Genomic DNA, 25,439 nt, shown 5'->3' on the forward strand with positions numbered 1-25,439 from the left:
CTAATAACTTCAGTGACTTCATAATTCATAATTCCCAGATGTTAGAATATCTATTAATAATAAATGAAAGTACTCACTCACTCATTTCAAATGAGGCAAGTTGTACTTGATTTTTTTGGGGGGAGGAGTGTTGTATGTGCAATAGATTTCTCTGGAAAAGTCGAGTCAGACATCCAGAGTATGGTCTTAGATTAACATAAACAGCTGGGTTTGATTGCAATTATAAAAGCCAGAAGATCTTTTAAACCTTTAACAATATAAATACAGATCTTCAATAAAAATATACAACCTGACAATAAAATTGGATGGCTAGAATATAGCTGCAAGTGGCAATGATGTGCCCAAGCTCCTCCGGTGCCGCAAGCTCTGACATGTGGCCATCTAATATTGCACTCTCAACATGGGATGTCCATCAAATGTACAGAACTAATGAGAGTGTGCCAAATTTCACAACCTTTAGCCACAGGAGCATTAATTACTAGCTGCCAACCACAAGACACACTGACATAAGGGGGCACCATGAAGTCCCTGGGCCACACCGATGGCTTAGACTTTGTCACTGTTAACAGATGTCTGCAGTAAATTTTGTGAGTTATCACCAAATGTCCCCATTTAGCAAAGGGAGATTAATAATAATAATAAAATAATAATAATCGTCATCATCATCCTTACAGAAGCAATAGGGCTTTGCACCTCTGGTGCTCAGGCCATAATTAATATAGTCTAAATTGTGCATAAATCTAAGTTTAATAATTAATTAAACAAATCAAATGAAAAGCTCATTCATAATTTTATTGTCCAGCTGTTGGTGTATATAGTACAGAGCAGCATGATGACATTGAGATAATTTGATAACTGCTTCCACCTTGTGGTTGAAAGTGACTTTTTTGTACCATCAACTCAGTCTTTGTGATCATTTCTCACAGCACACTCATCCATAGCTTAATATGAATAAAACATATAATTTGGTTAACACATCAGCATTTGTACTAAACATTTGGAAAGCCACAGGTCTAGGGTCTCTGAGACCCTCTCCTCCTTGCTCTGATCAGTGTTGGCTCTATGATAACCCCCCTGTCAGGGGCCCTCCTCTGTGCTCGCAGTGGAAACCTTACACCAACACCAGGGGGAATCCTCTGCACGGGACGATGCGGCAAACTGAATCTGCCATCCTTCAGCTCATCCACAAAACCTTCCACACTGTCAAATTTTGTCGTGAGCTTCCCTAGTTCATCTTTTAGAGTGTTAAACTGCCTGTAGAGGTCCCCCAGTGCATCTGACAGAGGTTGGATCCTGGACACATGCAGAAGATGTGGGAAAGTACAAAGTAATAAATGAATTTCAGCATTTAAATGACCAGTTCTGGCACTGCAATGCTTTATAAGTTCAGATGAAACAGGAACATTGTTTATTGGCAAAACATAACTGAAAGGAGATCATTGTCAAATTGGCAACATGAACATGAAAGTCACGACATGCAGTTAAGCTGAAACAGCCCCATCATCTGCAGGAAACATCAGGATAACATACAAAGAATGGAAAATTAAAATAAAAACAATGATAAAGTCTAAAAATAAATGATTTTGGCCTAAATGGCAGGAATGACACTGAGCCTGCAGTCCACCTGAGGATTCTTCATGTTATAAACATGCTCCTGGTGTTGGTATCATGGTTCAGAGACTTGTCTCCAGAGGAAAAGGTCAATGACTTGGAGTAATGTCTGCCAGAAACACTCTATTAATCAGAACATGAGGCTGAAACATTTCCTGTTTTCTTTTGGCATAGTCTCTTTAGTGAGGTCATTTAACAAAGCAGAGTCAGTCTAGCGTGGACAACAGCAATCATGGATCGTTTTACTGTGACAGGCCTGCGGTCATGTGCAGCCCAGCACGAGTTACATAACACAAGTTTCTACAGCAAAACACCACTGATGTCACGACAAGTGTTGGATACTTCACATCTGTCTTATTATATAGTTGTTTTTTTGTCTTTTTAGCCTGTTTGTGCACCATCACTTTACTATACCGGTAGTCCTGCTAGAAGTCTGTGTCACCCACCTGTTGTATTCAGGAAGGACAGAGGCGTGGTCATTGATCAGCAGATCCTTCACTTGGGTTAGAATAGCAAATTTCCAGTTGTCCAGTACCTGAGTCAGGTTGGAACATGTTTTGCTGTTGGTGTGATGTGCTAAAGAGAGAAACTCATAGTAAGAGTGTGTAGCTACTATTCACTCTAATGTCCACAAACTCAGTCAGGCAAACATTGTTGATAATCATTCACAGATTGTGTAATGTGATGACAATTTGTCCCTGACCTTTAGGATCCAATTGTGATGTTTTCTCTTTATATTTCTGAGCTCCACACAGTGAGATCGTGCACAGCAGCACCACAACTCCCTTCACCTTCATCTTCCTTCTCTAACAGGTACTGAAATATAAGATCAGGACTGATAACTGAGAAAACCTGAAAATTGTGTTGGTGGCCAAATAGGAAATTCAGGAAGAAAGCACATGTTTAACAGTCTTGCACTTGAAGAAAATCTTTAACTCTCCCTAACAAAGTTGTAAACATTTTAAAGTTCATAAAATATATATAATAAACAAAAACTAAGTTAAGAAATGTAATATGTTTAACTGAATGGGATTTTTTTTAATTTAAATTTTGGATAACAAGAAGGTTTTCATTCTTCAGATGGTAGCATATATCATAGACTATAATTCTGACTGATGCATGCACATATTTGGGGAAATGTATTCTACACTATTTTGTCTTTAGTTAACACTGTTGAAGATGGCAAATCAAATCTGCACGAAGCATTATATAATTGGGTTTTACTGTACCTTTCTAAGAAGAACTGACTTTCCAGGTCAGAGCAGCAGAACTCACGATCCTTCAATAGTGACACACTGAGAAAACACGACCTCGGCTGTACTCTTTTATAACTGCATCTCTAAAATCCCGGAGCCGTTCCCCCACCTGCTCCCACCCACTTGAGTGATGCTGGGTGGTGACACGCAGTTCTTTTAGCATGTCCATGCAGCAATGTGCATGGATAAACACATAACATGGCACTAAAAGCAATGTTCCCCAAGCACACACATGCATGCCTTCCATCTTTGATGTGTCTTGCAGCCTCTGTATCTGCTGTGATCATAAAAAAGAAAATAAAACACAGAGCCAGAATGGGTGGTCTTGATAATCCCTTATCTAGTCTCCATCTATCCTCCACATGGCTTTAAGCTGCTGTAAGTGGTGTAGGGCAACTGCACTCCTCATGGGCTCTGATCCAGAGGAGGTGTTTGATGTAGCAGTATGGCTCCATCATAGCATTCCTACTGCCTACAGTAATACAATCTGCTCAACATCTGTGCCACGACAGACCCAGCCAGGAACAGTTCCTTTAACTGTCCGGAGAGATCAAAACCTGAAGAGTCACAAGCACTTAATAAAATTGAAAATAAGAGAATTAAAGCAGATTTTATTTGGCAGCAGTTATTTTACTAAAATTGACTACTTTAGAGAATATTTTACGGTATTTTAGACTAGAAATTTGAATAGTAAGAGTTTCTAAAACAGTCATTTTGAAATTTTTGGAAAAATACTCTTCACTAGCACTGATTTACTCCATTAGTTCAATCAGTTTAACATTAATCCAGCTTTGATGAGTGATTATTTTATGTATAAATAATGTCACTGCTGACATTGTGGAGTAACACATTTTAATAAGTTTCAGTATTTCAGAACTCCAGTTTTTATCTGGACAACTTTGAGGCAGGTAAATGCAGCCAGGTTAAGGTGAAGTAGGAAAATATGACTCATGTAAGCATAAGCAAATGAAGCACTTAGCTCTCAAATAAAAGACCTTTTTCACAAGAAATTCCAGCACTGATTTACTCCAGATAGGACATCCTTATTTCTTAGGTAAGATGAACATTATACTGTTGTAAACACTGTCGAAAATGTTAGATTCTGTTCAAACACTGCGAACTAAATGCTCATTGAGTTCCTCCCTCACAAAGATTTATAAACAAGGAAGAAAATCTATCAGACATTTAAACTCTTAATCTGTCAGCAAGCAGTTACAATAAATGTGGTATAATCTTATTTAGTTGTTAAACACACGTTAAACTACAGTTGTCAAATAAATATGATATTGTTACCATATTTACTTGTGAAATGTAGTGCACTAGAAGTACGGAGCAGTATAAAATGGAAACCCTAACAATAAAGTAGCAATACAATAAAGTAGTAATAATAAAATAACGAGTAAGTGTGTTCAGATGTTTTCCACCTGATAAATGTGTGCTTAGAACAGATAATATAAGCCACTGTCAAGTTGGCGAAATGCATACAAGTGTGCAAACTATTAGGAGCTATTTATATTTGTTTATCTGTTATGCATGACATGCTAATGAAGATTTATGGTAGGACTAAGGCTGCATAGCAAAGTTTGGAGGCCAGTCTGCAGCAGTAGACTGATTTTCCTTCCAGCTCTCTGCAGCTCAGTCCAGCACATGCAGAGGAAAGAATGACAGCAGTGGATCTGTAACGCCAGAGAGTGAGATAACCAGGTCTCCCTCGCTTTCTGTTTTTTAACTCACTGTCATATCTGCGGTTTTACTGCTTGTTATTGACTCACTTAATATCACTTTACCAGAGCATTAGTAAAGGCGACAGTTAAAATTAAATATGTCAGTTTGTTATTCAAAGACTGATGGTAAACAGAAGGCTTGCATGGGCTGACAATGTATGCGCACCACAGAATACAACTTACAATATTTTATTAATCAGTATAAACCCTTGGAATCCAGTTAACAATGTAACAAACACTACAATCTGGATTGTTCCCACTTCCATTTAAAATCATTTGACCTTTTATTAAAGTTGTTAGCTGATGCCTGAATATTTTTACTGCAGTTGACCTGAGTGCACGAGTCATGAGTGTCCATGCCCTCCAGTGGTCACAGCGAGGAGCTGCAACTCTGCATTAAAGCATATTTACGATAATATGGTGTAGTCATTCCTCTATAATTATGTATAAGTTATTACTAGTGTGGTTATTAGAAATAACAACTGGTATTAGCAGTAATGCTAGTAATTATTTTTAAAAGAAAAAAAAAATGTTTTTAATAAAAACCAGTGTGAGAACTAGTCAACCTGGTAGACTTTGTAGACTGAGTCACAGTGGAAGAAGAAAACAGAACAGTAGGAAATTAACAACACTGTTTGGAGGTCTGCTGCTCAATGATCTTTGTTTCTGCTAAAACATAATAATATTATAACATTATAACATCCAGGCAACATTAATAAGCCTGGATGTCAGTCATAAAAGAAAGGGATTATAGTCGTGAGATGGAATGACCAAGCAGATTTGCTCACAAGATTTGCTTGAGAAGTGTGACTGTAGATTATTGTGCATACACTTCAGTGATTACAGCATGTCAATGTTTATGTGCATTATTGTGGTCCTGAATTCAAGTACACATGTGATATTTGATGCACAAGCAGCTTTTATGCTATTTTTCTAGGACTTCTGGATGTACACCAAAGCTTAATTTTGTTGAGATATCTGGTGGAAAATTTACACTGTGACTGTGTGTCTTATATTCCAGCTGGCAAAATAAATTCCATCCTGTTATACCAGAGCCAGCTGACCAATCTGCCTTTCTTATTCAGCCTCATGAATTTAACCCCTCAGATTCCTCAAATAACCAGCCACTGTGTCTTTTGCAAGTCAAATTTGATAATGGTACAGCAGTTAAAAACTAGGAGCAAACATTTTCCCAGCTGAGTAAATCTCATGTCTCTGTTATTCTGGTCAGAGTCCTCTGTTTGTGTGGGAATCTGTCAGTAAATGCTACAGTAGCTAATCCCCTCACTGTGACTCTCACATGATTAAGAAATCTTACGCCTCAAAGCAGCCTGGGGCTAAACACTGCATAGTTACTCCACCTCAACTCACATGCTCCTCTGTTCATACTGGAGTGAATGCCCCCCTATGTTCCACCTCAGTTTGTGCCATTCTAACAAGCTAAATTCACAGAAATAATCATTTCCCAGTGGCTGACAAATATGAGGAGATATTTGATGATTAAACGGATTCTTTTGCCATGGTCAAAAAGGGACAGTACACAGAATGAGGCCAGTCCACTCATTCCAAAGGTAAGAGGGTCACATCTGAACTTCTTCAGCTTGCCTCTCTGAATATTGGGTACCTATATTTTTTGAGTAATGTATACTTAAATGTTTGAGAGGGCATAATTCGTAAAAATGTGTGTTCCTATGTGTCCAAAGGCAGGCTCTACAAAAGAGGATGCTGAGGAGCCTGGACTTGTCACTAGTGAATTTCACCAAGCAGGGACAAACAATGAACAGGACCACAACAGCTGGATCCAACACCAATATAGTTATTCTCTAATGGACTATTTCCTAAAGTATTTCCTGTTCTTATGCAATCTGGTGTTCACAGTCCTGGGCCTGGTGGTTCTTGGTCTGGGGATGTGGGGCCTAATCAGCAAAGAGTCATTCGCTCAGGAGAAGATCGGCAGCATTGGCACCGACCCTATGCTGATGTTTGTGATGCTGGGCTTTGTGCTGACCATGCTCTGCCTGTCAGGCTGTGTGGGTGCCTTAAGGGAGAACTGCTGCTTGCTCAAGCTGTTCTCTGCCGCAGTGCTGGTGCTCATCACAATTCAGGTGGTGGTCGCCATAATAGCCTACAGTCTGCAAGATCAGATTGGTGGCTATCTGCGGTCAGGGATGTTAGCTGCCATGGTGCACTACCAGGATGATCTGGACCTGAGGTTCATCACGGATGAGATTCAATCAAATTTGCAGTGCTGTGGGGCAGATAACTACCGGGACTGGGAGATCAACATGTGAGTAGAGTGTGACTGCCATGACCAGTGATGGTTAATCTCAATGAAGCAGGAATGCTATTAAAGTAAATGTGTTGCTCAATGTGTTATTTCCCCCTTTCCTCAGATATTATAACTGCTCAGCCCCAGGAGTGTTGGCCTGTGGTGTCCCTGCAACATGCTGTGTGGACCCACTGGAGAACGGCACTGTGTGGAACTCCCAGTGTGGTGTAGGAGCACAGCTGCTGGATGAGTTTACGGCTCAAAGTGTGATCTTCCTGGGTGGTTGTCTGGGGGGAATCTCTCGCTGGATCAAACAGCATGAGGGCGTGATAGGGACAGTTGCCATCATCGTACTGGGGGTCCAGATCCTGACTGTATTTATTACTACACGGCTGCTGGATAGCATCCAGCAGCACAAGGCCTATTTACACTATAACATGGGTGGATAAATACATCCAGACATTTAAAATATTAAAGCCCAAGAACATCTATTTCACATTTGCTGCAATGCTTAGCCTATTTGTAAATCTATAGCATGTTTTTACACATCCTTTCTACTTGTACTGTACAATATATTGTATGATTTCACCCTGGCAAAAGGCAATCAAATAAGGTCACGTTTATTCAGGCACAAAGGTTCATTTGAAAATTAATAAAAAGTCGAAGTTAAACCCTAGTTCTCCTCATAAGGTCCTGATGAAAAGAAACTAATCATTATAGGAACAGTTTGAATGTATTCAACAAAGAATATTTAACACTGGAATTATTGAGCCTCAGGCAAGCCTGTGTTGCCTTTGGATAGAGCCAGGCCAGCTGTAAGCTGTATTAATGTTGTCATCTACCTCTCTTCAAACACACACATCTTTCAAAATGTCAAATGCATCAAAACAAATTCTGTTAACTGCCTGTCATGAATCAGCTGAAATGTAAAAGATTTTTGATTGTTCCGATGATGATGCATGCATGCAATTCTTTTTTTTTAAAAAGGGACAAATACAGCTTTGTAATGGAATTTCTGTGTTCAGTGTTTCACTAATGGCAATGGATCTATTGTATAAAAACAACTTAGGCAAAGAACAAAATCCAAAATATGTAATCATATGGCTTACATACTATGTCTTTAATTTGTGGTTTGCCATTCAAAAAGACTTCGGATTGTTGCTGAACTTGCCACAATGGTAAATATAGAGAATTTCACATTGACAAGACTCAGATAATACCAGTTCATGAAGCTCTAGGTGGCTGTACACTTCCCATGGACAGATTACAGTGATGTCTGAAAACAAGGACTACACAGCGAATAATGAAAAGGATGAATTGTGTTGTTTGTGTCCAGGTTTCACTGGCGATGTGGCCTGACTGTGTTAAATCTTCTTACCTGTGCCAAGACCTTCCATTCCTGGGATGTCATCTCCAAACCTGAGTCAAAAAGAGAATCAGTAAGTTAGAAAACAAGGAAATGTTTATAAAACACAACATTCTCCATGTTGCTGATTGAAAATTTCCCCAGTGACACCCCTTTTAGGAGACTTGTTCTTGAACTGGAGGCTGTTCCTCTGTTTGAACTTGTGTGGTCCTTTGTGAGGGGATCTGGGACCAGTCGCTCTGAGGGGAGCTTTGCTGCCAGTCTTTACGTCACATATTGCCACATCCAAATTCATACTACTGTTTGTCTGAACTATAATGGAACAGTTGTAATTGAAATTTTTTAGATCATGGCCGGATGTAATAACATTCAATTCAAGACTACAGCCCTTAAAAAGCAATAATCATTATCTATTTCCACTGCTCTGACTAGTTCAGACAAACTTAATTGAAATGAAATGTCTTGCTGTGATTACAAACACATCTAAATAACTTCATATCTGAATAAATACACTTTTGTACAGAGAGTGAAGGCTCCTGTAATCTCATGTTTACTGTACCTCATTAATCAACCTTTCATGATGCCAAGCTTCACAGCCTTTTCAAAATCTGATCACCTTTAGGACATGCTGAATTTGCTTGTAGTCCTAACCTGTCAATACTTCATACAGTGCTTGAACATTTGCTTGGCAGTGAGAGGAGCTTTGGAAGGAATTCATATACAACAATTATATACATTTACTAGTTAGTACAATGCAACAGCTCAGTCATGAATAACATTTTGTGTTGACAATGGAAACTAATAAAGTGACCACTGAGTAAATGTCTCTTCCTCAACCTGTTCAAGTTTCCAAAAGTTGGAAAAAGAACTAAAAAAATACATTATTATCTTAATTTGAAATAATAGTAACAACATCTGGAACATAAACTCCAAATAAAGAACTTTCCATAATACTTTTCAAAAGTTCAAATGCAGAAAAGGCTACATGAAACAAATTGTTATAAGTTGTTGCAAATACTCACCACCTGTGTTGCTGTGTAGTTCAGCTGGTAGTGTTATGGAGATCTGAGCTTCTGCTACAGGATGAGTTGTGTTAAGTGAAGTCTTCTTATAGTCCTCAGTCTCTGATAAGACTACGATGCTGCCAGCCAATAAACTGCACATCACTACTACACACACAGGTCTTTCACACTGAATATGGAAGCATGCGTTCATTAATGACAGGCACTTCCCTGCTGCTGAGACCTGGAGGCCTGAACAGACACGACAGCAGAGACAAATGTAGATGTTTTTACAACATCAGGATATTTCCAGTCTTCCAGACGAGTGTAGCAAAGGGATGCCTCTGTGGGATTTTCTCAGAATATGTCCCATAATCCTCCGTACCTCCTCACCACCTGCGATATTATGCAATATCTGCAGCAGAGAACATACGAGCATGAACAGCAGCTGCATTCTCCTTTAATCAGCAGTTTGTCAGACTGAGTTGTATTATGTCTCAGCGCTAATCTCATACACACATAAACACACACCTGGTTCATTCATCACACGTATTCTATGATGTGTTGTATTCTGTAATGTTTATATACACAAGACGGGACATAAGTATGAACATACTCTCACTATATGGTTTATTTTTTCTGCAATAACCTGTGTCATGACTTTTAACCAAAACCCTGGAGGCTCAGAAGTGTTTATTCTCCTGGAAACGCTGCTTAGTGTCTGTGATTGCATCTGCAAGAACCAGATTTGGACAGTTTTGGTCTGAGGAAGTCCAAACTCACTGCCTTTGTACTTGCAGTTCAGTGTGGTGATTAAAGTCAGAAATCTCTGAGGTAAACACTGAGGTATGGACGCCATCTAGCGGCGACATATAGGACAAACAATTGTCTCTGTAGCCAATCAGGATGTCCTCTACAGCAAAGATCGTCAGTTACACAAGTTATCACTCTGGAATAAAATTACTTCACCTTTCGGGACGTCGCAGCCATAAACAGTAAATGTTATGATCAGAACTTTATTTAACTAGGTTAATTATACATAAGCTACTTCATAATTATGCTGAAAAAGGCCTAATTAAGATTTAAAATGCAACTTAATGGTGTGTTTAGACGCTTAGAAATGTGTAAACTCAAATTAAAAGGTTAACAAGAATGTATCTGAGTTGATCTGGATAATTTTTATTTCAAAGATATTGCCCAGGCCACACGAGAAGTTAGTCAAAATGTGGTATCTGAAAAAGTAATCGGAGTGGTAACTCTTTACTTCCTCCCTCCTTGCCGTCTTCGGTCAGGGTTCATAGGGGGAAGATACACATGTAGCTCCACATGTTATTTTTTACCCAGATAGTTTGTAATGTTTTGGAATAAATCGTAGTAAGATGGGGAAGAATAAGAAAAATAAAACAAACGACTCGGGAATACAAGCGGATAAACCCGAGAAGCGTCCGAGGTACGTGACTGACTGAGCTGATGGGTAAAAGAAAAACTGATAGCTAGTGTTAGCTACAGGAGCTAACTAACGTTAAAATTAGCTCTGCAAGTTAGTTGTCAGCTATTATATTGAGGTGCATGCATTTATCTTAAGTGATAGCATATGCCTGCATTTGCAGTACGCTGCCTTGACGCTGTCTGACTGTGTGTGGTCTGTAATGTGTCTGAACTTAAGTGGCAAGAAGCTGCAGCAGGACGGCAAAGCCAAAAAAGCCAAAGAAGTAGACCACCTGAAGCACATCCCCTTCAGACTCAGAGAGATAATGAAGAGCAAAGAGAGAATGAAAACTGGAGCAGTGAAGGCGAAAAAGGTGAAAGGTGTGTTTAAAAAAAAAAAAAAAAAAAAGTGTATTTGTCATTTATAAAATCTGTTTATGATTATTGGAGAAATCAGCTGTACTTCTGTCTCCTTAGCCATGTTCCCTGAATGTAAGCCAGAGGATTCCCAGGATGGAGACATACCTGTGCCACATTTCAGGAGAGGAAGATGTGAAAGTGAGAAAGCGTATCTGCGGCGCATGGAGATTGAGACGAAACATGTTCTCTTTCTCACCAAGAACCAAGTGGACAGAAGGCCTGAGCTGGACGCAGACAAACAGGAGAGGCGTGCAGACAAGGGCAAGTCTGAGAAAAAGAAAGAGTGAGTCCAAACCCTTTTTCTTGTCTCATGCTCTAAATTGTCTGTCAGATTATGGTGCATGCTGGTTTGTGGCTGTTTCATATATGTGCCTGCAACAAAAATGAAAAGATAAAAGTGTCATCTCTCTTGATTTCTAAGTAGAACTAAAGTTACATTATTATTTTGATTATTATTTTTTAATTAACTGATGGGTTATTGTTTACTTTATGAAATGTCATAACTATGAATCTATATGAATCAACTATCAAGAGATCAAAGTCACATCTTAAAGCTGAAGCAATTACTTCGTTAGTAGAGTGACTGAAAATTCACCTGGAACTAATTTGATAGTTGTTTTTTTTTGTTTGTTTTTTTTAAACAGTAATGCCAAATGAAATTTAAAATGCTTGAATAACAATTTGGGGGTGGGGGGTGGGGGGGCATAGTGGCTGAGTGGTTAGCACTGTTACCTCACAGCAAGAAGGTCATAGGTTCGCAGGTTTCTGTGTGGAGTTTGATAGATGATGGATGGATATATGAATGACAATACATAGAAAACTAAGGTTCTCATTACTGGCTGATGCATGTCTGATTTATTTGTTTTTCTCTACAGGTATGACAAGGTCAGACTAGAGAAGCAACGGCAGAAGAAGTTGGACAGAAAAGAAGCCAATATGGAAAAAGAGATGTTTGTAGGTAATGCAAGCAAGTTTTTCAAGAACAGATACCATTGCAAAGGCTGTGGGGGAGTTTTTCACCTGTAATTTACTGCAAATGTTCAGATTTATTTGAAAAATATTTTGTATCCAAGTTTAGTTACTTTCACATAATAGCAGGGATAGAAGTGTATATGTGTTATAAATAGGAGCCATTGTAAAGACCTGCTGAAGGCGAATAAAACTTTTTGTAGTACTGTAAATGCTGGTATTTGTTTTGTAGATCACGTTCCCTTTGGCGAAGTTACAATGGCCCCACCGTCTTTGAGCGTCAAACCCCGGAAAGCACTGGTCAAATCTCAGGTAACAACTCTGTGCCTATATCATGTTATTAAAATTAATTTATTGCTTGAGTTAGTGTTTAATTACGTTATTTTCCTCCTCCAGAATGCATCAAAGGGCCTCCTTCTCAACTCTCTGCTCGGCCAAACCACAGCCTCTACAACCAAACCATCTATGGCCAGACAGAGAATCATGGAGGAGGAGAGGGAGCGGGCAGTGAAGGCCTATCGTTGTCTGAAGAAACAGCAGCAGCAGCACAAGATCAGGACTGTCAGTCTGGAAAAAGTCAAGGACATTCAGTGATGTTCCCTATCACTCACCTTAAGGTGTTACACTTCAACTGCAGTCATGTGTGAACCAGAATCAGTGATGTTAGGACACTGAGACTGATCATAGGACAGCCATGTTTGTGTTAGATAACTCTGAAACTGATATGATGGTGAGGGAGCTTACCACAGCTTAGTTAACCACCATGGGAAAAAAACAAGCATTTGCATTCACAGGCTGCAATATGAGGTAAGTATTACATGACATTCAACTATTACTTTCATTATCGCATATGTAGTTTACACGAGGACAGGACATTGTGTTGATTAATAGTTGTTGAATTGTTTTATAAAGACAAACTGATCCTAAATACCAGGAAATCCATCCAGACAGGTGACTTGTGTTGATTTCTGCATGTTAGATAGTTGACTGGCAAGTGTTAATTTGGGTTTACACTGTTCAGTAGATAGCCACTATGATGTCATTTGAAACGTGGGAGACGATAAAACAACAGGTTATCTCAAGGCTAAAAGATTAAGCATGTGACGTATTTTGCCACTAGATGGCAGTCCTCCTGTAGAAAGCTGCTTTTCTTCTTTTTGTGTTGAGAGCCAAGAGAAACTGAATTATTATGGGCTTTTTTTTATTTTAAGAAAAATGTATTTTCGGAGGTACCCAATGTCATATTATTTCTGTACATTTATTGCTTCAGTGTTTTACTTTGTCAGCCTTTTTTCTTTATATATCAGCCTTTTCAAGGAGTAGATGGGAAATATATATAAGATATGAGGGAATAAAATTAAGAAAATAGTCTCACCATAAGGTCTGTTTCACATGATCATGATCAGCTGGAAAGCTGAGGATCAATTTGTCACTGACCTTGGTGGTTCTTGATTATCTCAGAGCAGTCACTGTTAATATCAATTCTGGAGTTTTCATTCATTTGGCATGATCATCTTTAAATATTATATGACTTACTTAGTTCAACTTTCCAATTTTATGAATTAATTTAGACCCAAAGAAATAAACAAGTGCAAATGTGGGCAACAAAATATAGAATCTGTTTACACCATGTTTCTCTTTGGCTTCTCTGAGAGCTAACACTTACTAAAGCCTGGCACAGCTTTTTTCATTTGTAATGCTTAAAAGGTTTACCTCCATCAACAAGGCCCTTGTTCAAATATTGGCTTCTGGAACAAACTGTACAAATTCATATGTTTTGTTTGACAACTTTTCGAAGCATAATATATCTAAAAGCAAACATTAGGCTATCATTTTTACAATAGTGATCTATTGAATAACATCTCCAGATGGTATGGTATTACCTATTGATACTCAATAGTTACCTGCTCTGTGGTTTCACAGACATTTCTGTTTGATCAGCTTTGACAGTGATTTTTTTTTTTTTAAACATGTTTGTCCACTGAACGTTGTCACAGTGACAAGGAAATGCATTAAGTAGAGACAGCTGCTTGTGATTGGTAGTGCTGACTCCCTAGAGCTGAGCCCAAACACCCATGTCCATGTGCAAAAGACAGCTATTCATATTATCAGGAGAATTGCTGTGGCTGAAAGATGTTTTATTTGATTTCAGGTCAAGTAACACACCAGCACAAAAAGGTTCATGTAAAATTTAATGTGTTTTTATTGTGGTTTTCTGCAGGGAGACACCATACCACTTTTTTAAATGCATGGGTAACACCAGCTATGGGAGGATTAAAGCACTGGGGATCAAGCTGGCACAAGGCTTTACATAAAATCTTCACATTTGCATGTGTATTCTGTTGAACAGTTTTCTGCTGTCTGATTTCCAGCTTGTAAGCAATAACCTCTCTCAGCAAGCTGCTTATGGTTGCTGACAGTACAGGATGGTGGGAGTAATTGGGAGAGAGCCTACTCAGCCTGCTGCTAGGCAGCCACAGCTCACTCTAAGGCTCCACAAGTGGGTGTGTGTCTGTGTGTGTGAGAGGGACAAATTATATGTTTCTCTCCATGCAGAGAAAGGGAAGAACTCATAAGTCAAAACAGTTACCCATGGGTATCTGTGGAAAACTACTTTCTCCCTTCACAGTAATGTTTTGAATATAGCTTTATTTCCAAACCGTATGACCACAATAGCGTTTTAGAACAGATCCTGTAGTTAAACTACATACAGTCACTATACGAAGGTGTGTTTGATTGTGCACATATTTGCAGCCCTCTCAACTTATTATGTAACACGCATGTAGTGAAAGCTCCTAACAGCCTTTACTGCTGCTACTGAAACAATGCATCACTCTATCAAAATCGATTAAATCTTACTGGAATGCTCCAAACTCAAAATATTAGCTCAACTGCTTGGTTGCTCAAATGCTATTACAGCCCTAAATTCAAACTGGAAAAGAGCATTACATAGATTTATTGCTGGGTTTTACTGATTGGGTTGAGTGACATTGTTCAGCAGTGTAAACCGTGACAAAGCCAACCCCTGAGTGTGGCCCCAGCTGAAACTGTAAAGGCTTGTCAAGCAAACAATATGTAAATAATCGCTCTAGGTAGTGACTTTTTGACACTTCCTCTTTCAGTCTCAGTTTTTCCCAGTTAGAATCCAATGATCCAATGCTCACCCAGGATTTAAGTCATTTTTACAGTTTAATAAGTTATAATTTATACCTATACATAAATTTACATTAAAAAAATCCAAGACACCACAAAAGCATATGCCTTTCTCAAAGTCTAAATCACAATATTATTTTACAAGCAAAGGATACTATACAATAGCTAAAAGATAAAGACAATATGCAGCAGATTTCTGACAAGAAAAGCTATCAGTGATAAGACAATTGCAACTCCTCTGGCCTTTACAATGCACACAATCTAACCTAGTCTACTTAATAATTTCACTTAATGCTTTTTAGACCTGGTCGTTTACTATTTCTTCACCCTTGGTCTCCATTAGGTTAGTTTGCTCCTTGAAAATTGTATACATGACTCTATGTTGGGATTTAGATTTTGAAAACATAGGTAGACAGAACTTTTCTAGGGCTTTGACTTGCTAGTCAACTGTCTGAGAATTGATTTAGGCCTCCAGCTGACCTGAAAATAGAAATGAAATAGAGTGGATAATGTGCAGTGTTTCTATATAGAAATCTTCATTTTCTTCTGTAGATAAATTAGCCTGGATTAGTCATTCTAATGTTTTATTTTTGACACTCAGTTCTTACATATACAGAACAAACAAGCGTGTACAGAAATCAGAGGAGATAATATAATAATATGTGAGGAGCAAGGTCACATTACTCCATATAGCTATAGGATAAATGTATCTTTAGAATTAACAATGAGAAGGGTACATACAATTTGTGATTACAATACATACAAGTGACTTATTATAGCTGTAACAACCAAGTGTGTAGGTGACTTGTGTGTCACAGTTCTTAAGATGACAAGGACTGGGCCAAATGAGGCAGGGAGAAGCCACTTCCTGGATTCAAAGAAGGAACTGCAGCTCGGGGGATCATCATATCTTGGTTGGTCTGTAGGAACACAAAGAAAGTGATTATTCCAGACATTATAAGCAAGAGTTTTTTTTTTGTGATTTAAGATTCTGTGAACACACTCACCTTTGTGATACCCTTTGCAATCAGGGCTATTTCTGTGGGCTGGTACACACAACTTCGTAGCTGACCGTTGTAAGACCCATATGGAGACACTGGCTTTGTGGGTACTGGTAAGGAAAAGAATCAGCTTTTTAAACATGCAGAAAACCCTGACACCCATGTCTGCCTTGTTCGGTGTGTAATGATCTGGATTTGGACAGTTTATTTCTTGCTGTTCTTGCTGGGAGCACAATCACATTTGATGTGAAGCATCTGTGGACTGCCATCTTCAGGACTTTAAATCCGGACTAAATTAAGCCTGGACTTTGGCCCAGTGGCTAGTGTGATTTTGCTCACCTGGTTGTTCTAATCTTCCATTGCACAATAATTCAAATCACTGTGAGCAGTCAAAGTTTTTGAGATGTTTTTATTTATTTTGCCACAATATCTTACCTCGCCACAATTTTATCGTAGATGTCTACAGGGAGTCCATTCTGTTTTAAGGTCTGATTTTTGTCATCCACTGACATCCAGTGTGAATTTTTGGCTCTGGTGTGTGCCTTTCTAAACTATGTCCTATGTTCTAGGCACATATTAAGGATCACATGTCATGGCAGTGATTTCCTGTTGAAGTTTGAATTTTTTTTCTGTAGCCATGACGAAGAGGAATGCAATAATTAATTATTATTGTTTATTTAATCATAACAGACATACCTGTTGGAGGCTCATCCATAGAGAAAGCTTTATTCTCCATGTACACATTCTGATGAGGTGGCGTTGGCTCCTTGAGGATATTGTCATAAGCCAGACTCCTGGCAGGATAGACGTGGTCTCCATCATGGGGTTGCTCCTGGTCTGGGTTCTCCTTTGTCAGTAAGCAGATTTCAGGAATTGTGTAGAGGACCAGGAACACCCAGGCATTTGACACCACAGCTATAGCCAGAGTAGGATCATCCCAACGGAGGTTTCCGGCCATTTTGTTGCCATATATGTACATGACAATCCAAGCTACCCAGATAGCCATGGTGAAGAGTCCCGTGACCAGGATGAAAGCTCCATCTTGGTGCCACTGTTTGTGCTTATGTGTCACTGAAGGTAAAGCCATCAGTACCACAGCTAACAACAGAACCATCACATAGATCAGAGCCATCACAAAGTCCTGGTTGGCAATGCTGCAGGACAGGTCAGAGCTAATTACACCTCCTGGTGGGCTTCTGACCACAGTGATGATAAGCCACTCAGTGTTGATGATCACCTCAATCAGCCACAGACCAAGGGCTCCCAGACATAACATCCACCCCCTAGGCCCCTGGCCCCTCCGCTGCAGCAGAGCAAGCCACAGCCCATGCATTATCAGGCAGGCTAGACATCCGGAGAACAGTACTCCAAAGAGAAACCTCCTTGCAGTACAGCTGGTGGAGTACTGGTCCACAATGAAAGCAAAAGAGAGTCCAAAGAGTCCCAGGGTGAAAACCAGAATGCCTGCCTGCAGTGCCACCATACCCTTTCTCTTTTTGTTTGTCACAAATGGGAGACAGGCCATGAGTATGACAAACAGAACAAAGGAAGTCACCACACCAGCAGCAGCAATGGCTTCCACAATGACTCCCCACACTGCAGTCAGGTCACACAGGTTGTAGTAAATAGAGCTGACAGTGGAACCACATCCTTTTGGAGCGCTGGTAGGGTCCATAGCTAAAATGCTGCAACCAAAACACCGCAATTATGTAAAGCGTATGGAAATCTCTATTCACCAATTATATAATTTGCATCCTAGTTATTTAAACAGGCAGGACATTAAAACTACAGACTGCATCTGAAAATACATTTCCATAGTTTACTACTGTACCACAAAGTGTACCTTAGTATACCTTAACCTGAAGCTTCAAAACAATAGTGTGTCGAGTCTTATTGTTCCAGTTGATTCATTCAAGTTTCTAAAGCATCTGACAGTCACAAGACATTGTCTCCCCTGCCTTTAATTATCATTCTCCAATTCCCCACCCATCACTGGTTTAAATGCTGATGTTAAGCTCACAAATTCAAAGGTCCCAAACTAAAACCAATATAAAGATTTATATAATACCCTACATCATTACTCTGTGAATGTAGTTTTGGAAATATATCTACGGGATCTCTTACCTGGGCTGATGACCGTAACAGCTGCTCCCACAGGTGACTCAGGTATTAACTCCGTAGAGGATAACTCACCGCAGAAATTAAAACAATGTTCTACCCGATTTGTTTTATTTCTGGATGATTATAAACGCTCCTTTAAGGCAATGTCTCCAACTTCTTCTCGCTTAATTGTTCACTTGATGGATCCACGGAGTTTTCCGTGCGTAATCATGGACGGCCACCCGTCTCCTCCTCCTCTGATGTTACTGAACCATGTAACAGTGGACTCACCGGCAGACGCATCAAAGTAATTACTGACAGCCTACTCTCTAAAGGTAAAAAGTGTCTTTCTCGACAAAGCTCGAATACTCTGTCCCTGTACCCTGTCCAGCCTCTCCGGTGGTTGCGGCTTTGCATATTCTGTGAGATTAGCAGCCAGCCTACTTGTTTCAGGCAGCTTACGTCTAAACAAAGACACCATTTACCTCTGAAGTGACATTTCCACTTGTATACAGGCCGTGCAGCATGGTCAGCGCTGTGACCTCTTTGACACTGATAGCAAACACACTGATGACTGATGGCTTTGCACGTTTAATGATCTGATCACTTGTGATTCATCTTTAACGGTGAAATCTTATAAAATGATTATTGATGCTGCACTAAGTTATGTGCTCTATAATGTCCCCTCACAGCATTACAAAATTAAAGTTTAAATTAAAGTTGTTTATTACAGTTGTTTATTTTCAAACTTTTGCTATTCTAAGGTATGGAAATTTAAACTGCTGCTACATGCACAACAGACGTGATAATCTCTTTTTAAAGGACAGTCTAAAGGAACAACTATCACAGGGGAAACTGTCTTTCCAGTTTGCAGAGCCACCTGGTGGAAAATACTGTTATAGGAGAAAGATCCACTCCTGTTGTTTTGCAGTTCAACAGAGTGAAATCAGATTACACAACAAAATAGATCTTGTTATTGATCTGTTATAGACCATGCCAGTTAACATCCATCTAATAAAAAAGACATTGACTGATGTCATTGATTTTTAAGCTTTTATGTAGTCTCCTTTCCAAGCTATTCTCTCTACAATAAATGGTTACACATTCAGAATTTGCAGAAATCCTGGGGTGTGTATAAAAATATGTCTTTAATTCTACTTAAATAAGGGATTGAAGTCAAAAGTTTATATCTTACACATCTGAAATTCTTAGAAATTAGTGAGTTGAATGCAATGTGTATATAAATCTATCTGTGTGATGTTTTGGAGAATTGGTTATATAGTGCATCTATTCTGGTTTCACCCAACATTAAGGTCATCCAGGATACCTAGTTAAAGCTAATTCTGTCGGTCATCTTGTTACACATACACATTATATTGTGTGATGGAACAGCCTTTGGTGTATCGATCCCTCAGTGTAGCCTGTGCTAATGCGTGTCTCCCTTTGTATTGTGGTCCTGTTAGCAGATTCCTAATTGGCACAAATCTCAAAGGATAAAGCAATAGGAACTTAATGAATGACATGCCCTTTTCAAATGCACATATAATGGGGGCTGTGTGCTTATGCTGTTTCATTCCTCATTTGTCTTATTTAAATCTGTGTTCACTTTCTGTGTGCAAAACAGATACGTTGCTCATGTTTTCTAGTCCAGTTTGTTGCAGCAGACTTCATTAGGACACCTCAGCACAACACTCCTCTGAGACCCTGTCAGGTTATTCATAGCAATGGCTCAGGTTGGGGTCTAGCAGGACATCTCTTTTCCTGCATTTTTATTGCAGCCTGGCAGCCCACAGGGCTTCACCACAACCCCATTCCCTCTGAAACAATGTCTGTCCTTGTCTGTCTCATACTGGGCATGGTGTTAATATAGGTACTGTAATTAGACTAATGGTCTATACAGAGTTTTTTTAAAAATATCAGATCCATACAGAGCTGATCCTTTTTAGAAGAGTTTAACAAGGATCTCAGTATTGACTCACCCATCTATCCCTGACAGATCGATGCTAGCTGAGTGGTAAATAAGGCTCACTCTGGCACTGTACACATTTCTCTGAGCCCTGAGGCCATGACCAGAGGCGTTGTGTTAGTGCATGTTCTAGGATGCATAAACTGCATGTCGTGGCTTTTTATATTGATTATCATAGCATAGAGGTTACTATTTTCCCTGCCAGTAGCAACCATTGACGTAGTATCAAGCTGAAATTTGTCTGTACCACACGCAATCATTAAACCCTTTCACCTAACGATGCAGTAGATGTTGTTTACAAAAGCTTACATTACACAAATAACTAAAATACATTCAAATCTCAATAAATGCTGTGAAAACATAAAATCCTGATTTGCAGTTGAATTTGATAACCAGAGTGGCTCTTAAATTTATAAGCAGACCTAGCGCCAATAAAATTATCCTGCCATTACTTAGATTAACATGGCATCTGAGAAATAATTGCACTCAAATGAAAAATTTTCCTATAAATGGTTAATGGAATTTGATTGGCTGTAGTTGGTCACACATTTTGGAACTTGAATTACTTTTAGCATGGTCTCAGTGGCAATTTACTACAGTTAATTAATTATATGGCACTAATTGAAATTAATGTAGATATAAACAAATTTTGCTTCATTCTGAGTTAATATTGATTGTTAATAGTGTCTAACCCCACTGACTTTTAAACTAAAAAAAAAAATCACATTAAACTGTGTCCTTGACTGGCCCAGTGCCGGTGATCAATGCCATGTAGCATCCAAAAGGGAGAAATTTAAAATCAAAGCTGTCGCTATAGCAACGCCCCTGCCAGATTCCACCAATCAATGGAGTCTGTGGGGTTGCGAGATACGCCAGGGAAAGGCCAGCGTCCTACATAAAGAGCGCGGGACAGGGAGCCGGGCGGCACACATAGGGCATAAGAGTTTTCCGCACGCACACGACAAAAGCGCAGCAGCAAAAGGGTCAGGAGAAGAGTAGCACAGAGAAAGGAAGAGAGAGGGGGAAAGGACAAAAGAAGAGAGACAAGGAATAACTGAGAAGATATGGTGCGCTCATATGAACAAGGGATCCCTGCCTGGGTCTATGTGGGCACCCTGCTCCTCTTTATCCACTTCCACTCTGTCACAGTTAGAGGAGGTAAGATATTAAATGGCATTACTACAGTAGTTTGAATTGTTAGCTCTCAAAGAGTATTTTCACTTTTGCATCTTTTATATATCTTTCACAGCAAGAGAAGCTGTATTGTTCTATTTCTGTCCAGCTCCCCCCATACTGTTTGTGGATAGTAGGGCGCAGCATGAATTTGGTGCTCGTGCCCAGCCTCAGGGCAGGGGATGGGTATTTATCTATTCTACTCATCGTGTCCTCATCTATCTGTCTGCTGGGTGCAGGAAAGACAGGCAAGTGCCTTTGCTGCCAGGCTTTGTGCCGCCTCAGTAATACATAGTGCCAGCACTGGAGGAAAGCTTTTTCACTACTTGAAAAAGATCTGACTTTGACTGATTTTAACCAAAGCTATTGAAGGCCACATTCCTCTGCTGTCAGATTAGATTTAATTTGACTTTCCTTGTGTGCACAGGCTCATCTATGTTTAGATTCTTAGGGACTGTGTATGTAATGTTTTATGTAATGTTTCCAGCTCTTCTTGGTTTGAGTAGAAGAAAATCTATATTCAAACTTTTTTGTCTAATTTAAGTTGATTTTTTTTCTCTTACAGCAGAAAAGAGCAAATTATGTAACAGATAGTAGATATAATGAATTTGGTGATTTTCATTTGTCCATAGTGTGCCAGAATCACTTGTCAATACACACCCCCACATACTCCACCACGCTCAGCTGGCTCAGAGTGCTGGCTGGCTAATTGGAAAAAGATTACTTTGAAGTGGGGCCACTTGATTGTGGTAGAGAAATGAAGACTGTGAGGCATTCCAGGGAGCAAGTGTGCTCCCCCTGTATCTCATTAAACCCCCAGTAACAGGCCAACAAGGCAGCTAATGCCTGTGGCAGTGCAGAATGGAAACAGCAGCTTGTCATGCTGAGTCTTTCATGTGTGATTCTCCAATATGTGTCTGTTGTACTTACTCTCAAGAGGGCCCAATGAACAGCCATCTGCAAAGTCAGGATTCTTTTCTGAGCACCTGCGTATTAGAGGTTTTCTGATTCAGCCACCTGGCTTGTTGCTCATGTTCTTGAATAATTGAAATCTGAAGAACATAAGAATGTGCAAGTGTTTTTCATGACACATATTTGTTGGGGTTTAATCAGAGAGTTACAGAGTGCTTTTCCATGTCTTGCTGTGTCAAATCTGATTTAAGTTGTCAAACGAATGCACATGAATTTTGCTGTGAAGTCTTGTAGAGCTGTGTGCAAATTATAGTGCTGAAAATAAACAATAAGGAAGAACATGAATATGAAGCATTGTCTGAATTTAGTGATACCAAAAGCAATTTTACAGTTTGTTACACAAAAGCTAATACCATAACTGATGGCAAAAAGGGAACAAGAGAAATTTCTTCTGCATGTAAATAGTGATTATAGTTGGTTTTTGTCAGGTGTTGCAACTGTCTAGAATTTTGCTATTTCCACAGCTGCCCTGAAGCAAGAGGTTGCACTGGACAGTGGGGCCACAGTTCTGAATCACTCTATGAGTTTGGTGCAGCGTTTGGAGACACTGTTAGCCATGGGGAATGCCAGTGATGTAACTCTCCGGGTGCATACAATCAACACAGATGAGGTGAAGGTGATCCAGGCTCATAGCCTTGTCCTCACCCTGCAGAGTGACGTGTTTGAGGAACTGCTGCTCAGCCGCAATAACAGTGCTGTGGTTTTGAGGGAGACGCCTGATTGTGCAGCTGTCTTTGACAAGTTTGTCAGGTGAGAACGACTCAGGGTGTAACCATTTGTTCAGAGTTCGTCACATTTAATTAAATGAAAAACATTTTGCATTTTCTTTTTTTTCCCCGCAGGCATAAAATTTCCTTATTTTCAGAGTGTAGTATTCCTGCTCTAACTTTAAAACTTTCAGTTGCATTTTTATTTTCTCTCTCTTCAGTTGATCTAGGTCCATTGTGTCCAGATCAATGTTTAGCAGAGGGCCTAAAGCATGGCTCATTGTACTCTTGCAATATGTTGCAGCATTGCAGGTTCAAAGTCTTTACTCACCATTTTGTTTCTCTTCTTTTTGTTTGGAGAAGTACGATGCTCCATCTTATGAAATATTCTAAAATTACACCTGCTGTTTGAGGCTTACAATCAAATATTGGACAGTGTGGGTTTCTTCAGTGACTCAGATGTGAGGAGGGAAAACAGCTTCAAAATATAATATGCCTCACAGGAAGATTGCCTTACATTCAGTGTTTTAAAAACTTTTTTAGATGACAGTTACACCTTTCTCCCTCCCACAGGTACCTGTATTGTGGTGACATCTCAGTGCGACTTGATCAGGCCATTTCTCTGCATAAGCTGGCCAGTAAGTACCATGTGTGGGGCTTGCAACAGGGTCTGACTCAATATATGACCCAGCATCTCTCCAGTGATTCGCCCACTGGCCATGTAGTTGGTTGGTACAGCTATGCACTACAAATTGGGGACATGGCCCTGCGAGACAGCTGCCTGCAGTACCTGTCCTGGAACCTGTCTTCTGTGCTGCAGAGTGGAGAGTGGGGCTCCATCAGTGAAGACCTGCTCCTCTCTTTACTAAAGCGTTCTGACCTCATTCTGCAGAGTGAGCTGGAGCTATACGAGGCCCTGGAGGCCTGGATTAACCAGAACCAGCCTGTCAGTATGACAGTGGAGACTGCCCTAAGGGCGGTTCGATATGGCATGATCCCTCCTCAACATCTCTTCCGTCTTCAGAAGCAATCCCCCCTCTTGCTGAAGTATTATGAATCTATCCGTGATCTCCTTTATCTAGCGTTTCAGTTTCATTCTGCTTCTCCTATTCAACTGGCCAAATACTTTGATGTCAACTGCAGTATTTTCACACCCCGTAACTACCTGTCTGCCTCCTGGGGTTCACCTTGGGTCATTAATAACCCCACCCGCGATGACCGCAGCTTTAGCTTTCAGACCCAGCTTGGGCCCAGTGGCCATGACTCTAGCAAGAGAGTGACATGGAATGCCCTATTCTCCCCTCGCTGGCTCCCACTGAGTGCCAGATCAACATACACTGAGCTCGGTGCGATGCAGCCCACCCGCACAGAGGGAGGTCGACCTCGCATCATTATAACACCAGCAACTTCTAGTCCAGACTTTGCGGGTGTGAGTTTCCAGAAGACAGTAATTGTTATGGCAAGACAGCAAGGAAAAGTAGTGGTTCGCCATGTCTACAACTTCCACCAAAGCACAGAGGAGGCAGGGGATTTCCTGGTGGATGCTGACCTGCTGCGCCGTTCCTCAGAGTACTTAATTGACAGCTCCCTCTATTTGCACATTGTAATAAAACCTCTCTACCATACCCTTCTTGTTGCCAGAAAGTAAAGGCAGGAATTTGGTGTGGCCTCACCATTAGTTTTCCACCCTCCACCCACACAGTCACATGCACATATTCCAAAGTACACTCATATCACAGCACGTGTTCATGTCAGCTCTGTGACACCTACATTGTTGCATTGTTGATTTATTTGTGTATTTTGTTGTCTTCCAGGAATTAAGTGAAGGGATGTCTGGTAAAATAAAGCACTAATAATGTAACAGTTCAACAGTTAGGACAAAAATGATGATGAGTATTTCCAGTGGCCATGACTCTAGCATGAGAGTGACATGGAATGCCCTATTCTCCCCTCGCTGGCTCCCACTCAGTGCCAGATCAGCATACACTGAGCTTGGTGCGATGCAGCCCACCCGCACAGAGGGAGGTCGACCTCAATCATAGTTTATCATAGCAATCATAGCAGAATAAAACTGTAGCTTTTAAAACTGGAGCTTTTATATATATATATACTTCACTGTACTGTATTTGTTCAGGATTTTTACAACCCAGCTGTTTGTTCCTTGAATTTATTAAAACTATGTGATGTTAATGTTTGCATAGGTGCTATAGAGTTTTTGCTTTAAAAATATTATTGCTATTTTATGCATTTATACATTTCAACATTTAGAAGAAAAAGAAGAATTACTTTATTAATCCACAAGGAAAAATTAAACTGTTACAGC

The 25,439-nt window shown here is 39.9% G+C and overlaps 5 protein-coding genes across 6 annotated transcripts; 3 read left to right on the forward strand and 2 right to left on the reverse strand.

Moving 5' to 3' along the window:
• The first annotated feature begins 6,054 nt into the window (after positions 1-6,054).
• On the forward strand, positions 6,055-7,713 carry tspan10 (tetraspanin 10). Its single transcript, XM_026325692.2, has 3 exons — positions 6,055-6,162; positions 6,295-6,878; positions 6,985-7,713. The coding sequence occupies exons 1-3, from the start codon at positions 6,073-6,075 to the stop codon at positions 7,307-7,309; spliced, it is 999 nt and encodes a 332-aa protein (XP_026181477.1). The 5' UTR covers positions 6,055-6,072; the 3' UTR covers positions 7,310-7,713.
• A 286-nt stretch (positions 7,714-7,999) lies between these two features.
• On the reverse strand, positions 8,000-8,521 carry LOC113140602 (retinal cone rhodopsin-sensitive cGMP 3',5'-cyclic phosphodiesterase subunit gamma-like). The gene is made up of 3 exons (XM_026324507.1): positions 8,368-8,521; positions 8,239-8,280; positions 8,000-8,136 (listed from the first exon to the last, which is right to left on the reverse strand). Exons 1-3 carry the CDS (start codon positions 8,519-8,521, stop codon positions 8,000-8,002), a joined length of 333 nt encoding a protein of 110 aa, XP_026180292.1.
• A 1,991-nt stretch (positions 8,522-10,512) lies between these two features.
• On the forward strand, positions 10,513-13,863 carry ccdc137 (coiled-coil domain containing 137). Of its 2 annotated transcripts, none has more exons than XM_026324091.1 (6): positions 10,513-10,677; positions 10,894-11,036; positions 11,133-11,358; positions 11,951-12,033; positions 12,277-12,356; positions 12,441-13,863. In XM_026324091.1, exons 1-6 carry the CDS (start codon positions 10,607-10,609, stop codon positions 12,636-12,638), a joined length of 801 nt encoding a protein of 266 aa, XP_026179876.1. In that variant the 5' UTR covers positions 10,513-10,606; the 3' UTR covers positions 12,639-13,863. The 2 variants fall into 2 exon arrangements, with proteins under 2 accessions (XP_026179876.1, XP_026179877.1); XM_026324092.1 differs by having other exon boundaries at positions 10,539-10,677; positions 10,838-11,036.
• A 1,992-nt stretch (positions 13,864-15,855) lies between these two features.
• On the reverse strand, positions 15,856-17,873 carry LOC113141369 (G-protein coupled receptor family C group 5 member C-like). Its single transcript, XM_026325748.1, has 3 exons — positions 16,895-17,873; positions 16,205-16,308; positions 15,856-16,117 (listed from the first exon to the last, which is right to left on the reverse strand). Exons 1-3 carry the CDS (start codon positions 17,871-17,873, stop codon positions 16,019-16,021), a joined length of 1,182 nt encoding a protein of 393 aa, XP_026181533.1. The 3' UTR covers positions 15,856-16,018.
• Positions 17,874-21,328: 3,455 nt separating this feature from the next.
• Positions 21,329-24,764, forward strand: btbd17b (BTB (POZ) domain containing 17b). The gene is made up of 3 exons (XM_026325730.2): positions 21,329-21,422; positions 22,874-23,159; positions 23,690-24,764. Exons 1-3 carry the CDS (start codon positions 21,329-21,331, stop codon positions 24,762-24,764), a joined length of 1,455 nt encoding a protein of 484 aa, XP_026181515.1.
• The last annotated feature ends 675 nt before the right edge of the window (positions 24,765-25,439 follow it).

Source organism: Mastacembelus armatus, chromosome 8, assembly GCF_900324485.2.
Source record: "Mastacembelus armatus chromosome 8, fMasArm1.2, whole genome shotgun sequence".
Taxonomy (NCBI): domain Eukaryota; kingdom Metazoa; phylum Chordata; class Actinopteri; order Synbranchiformes; family Mastacembelidae; genus Mastacembelus; species Mastacembelus armatus.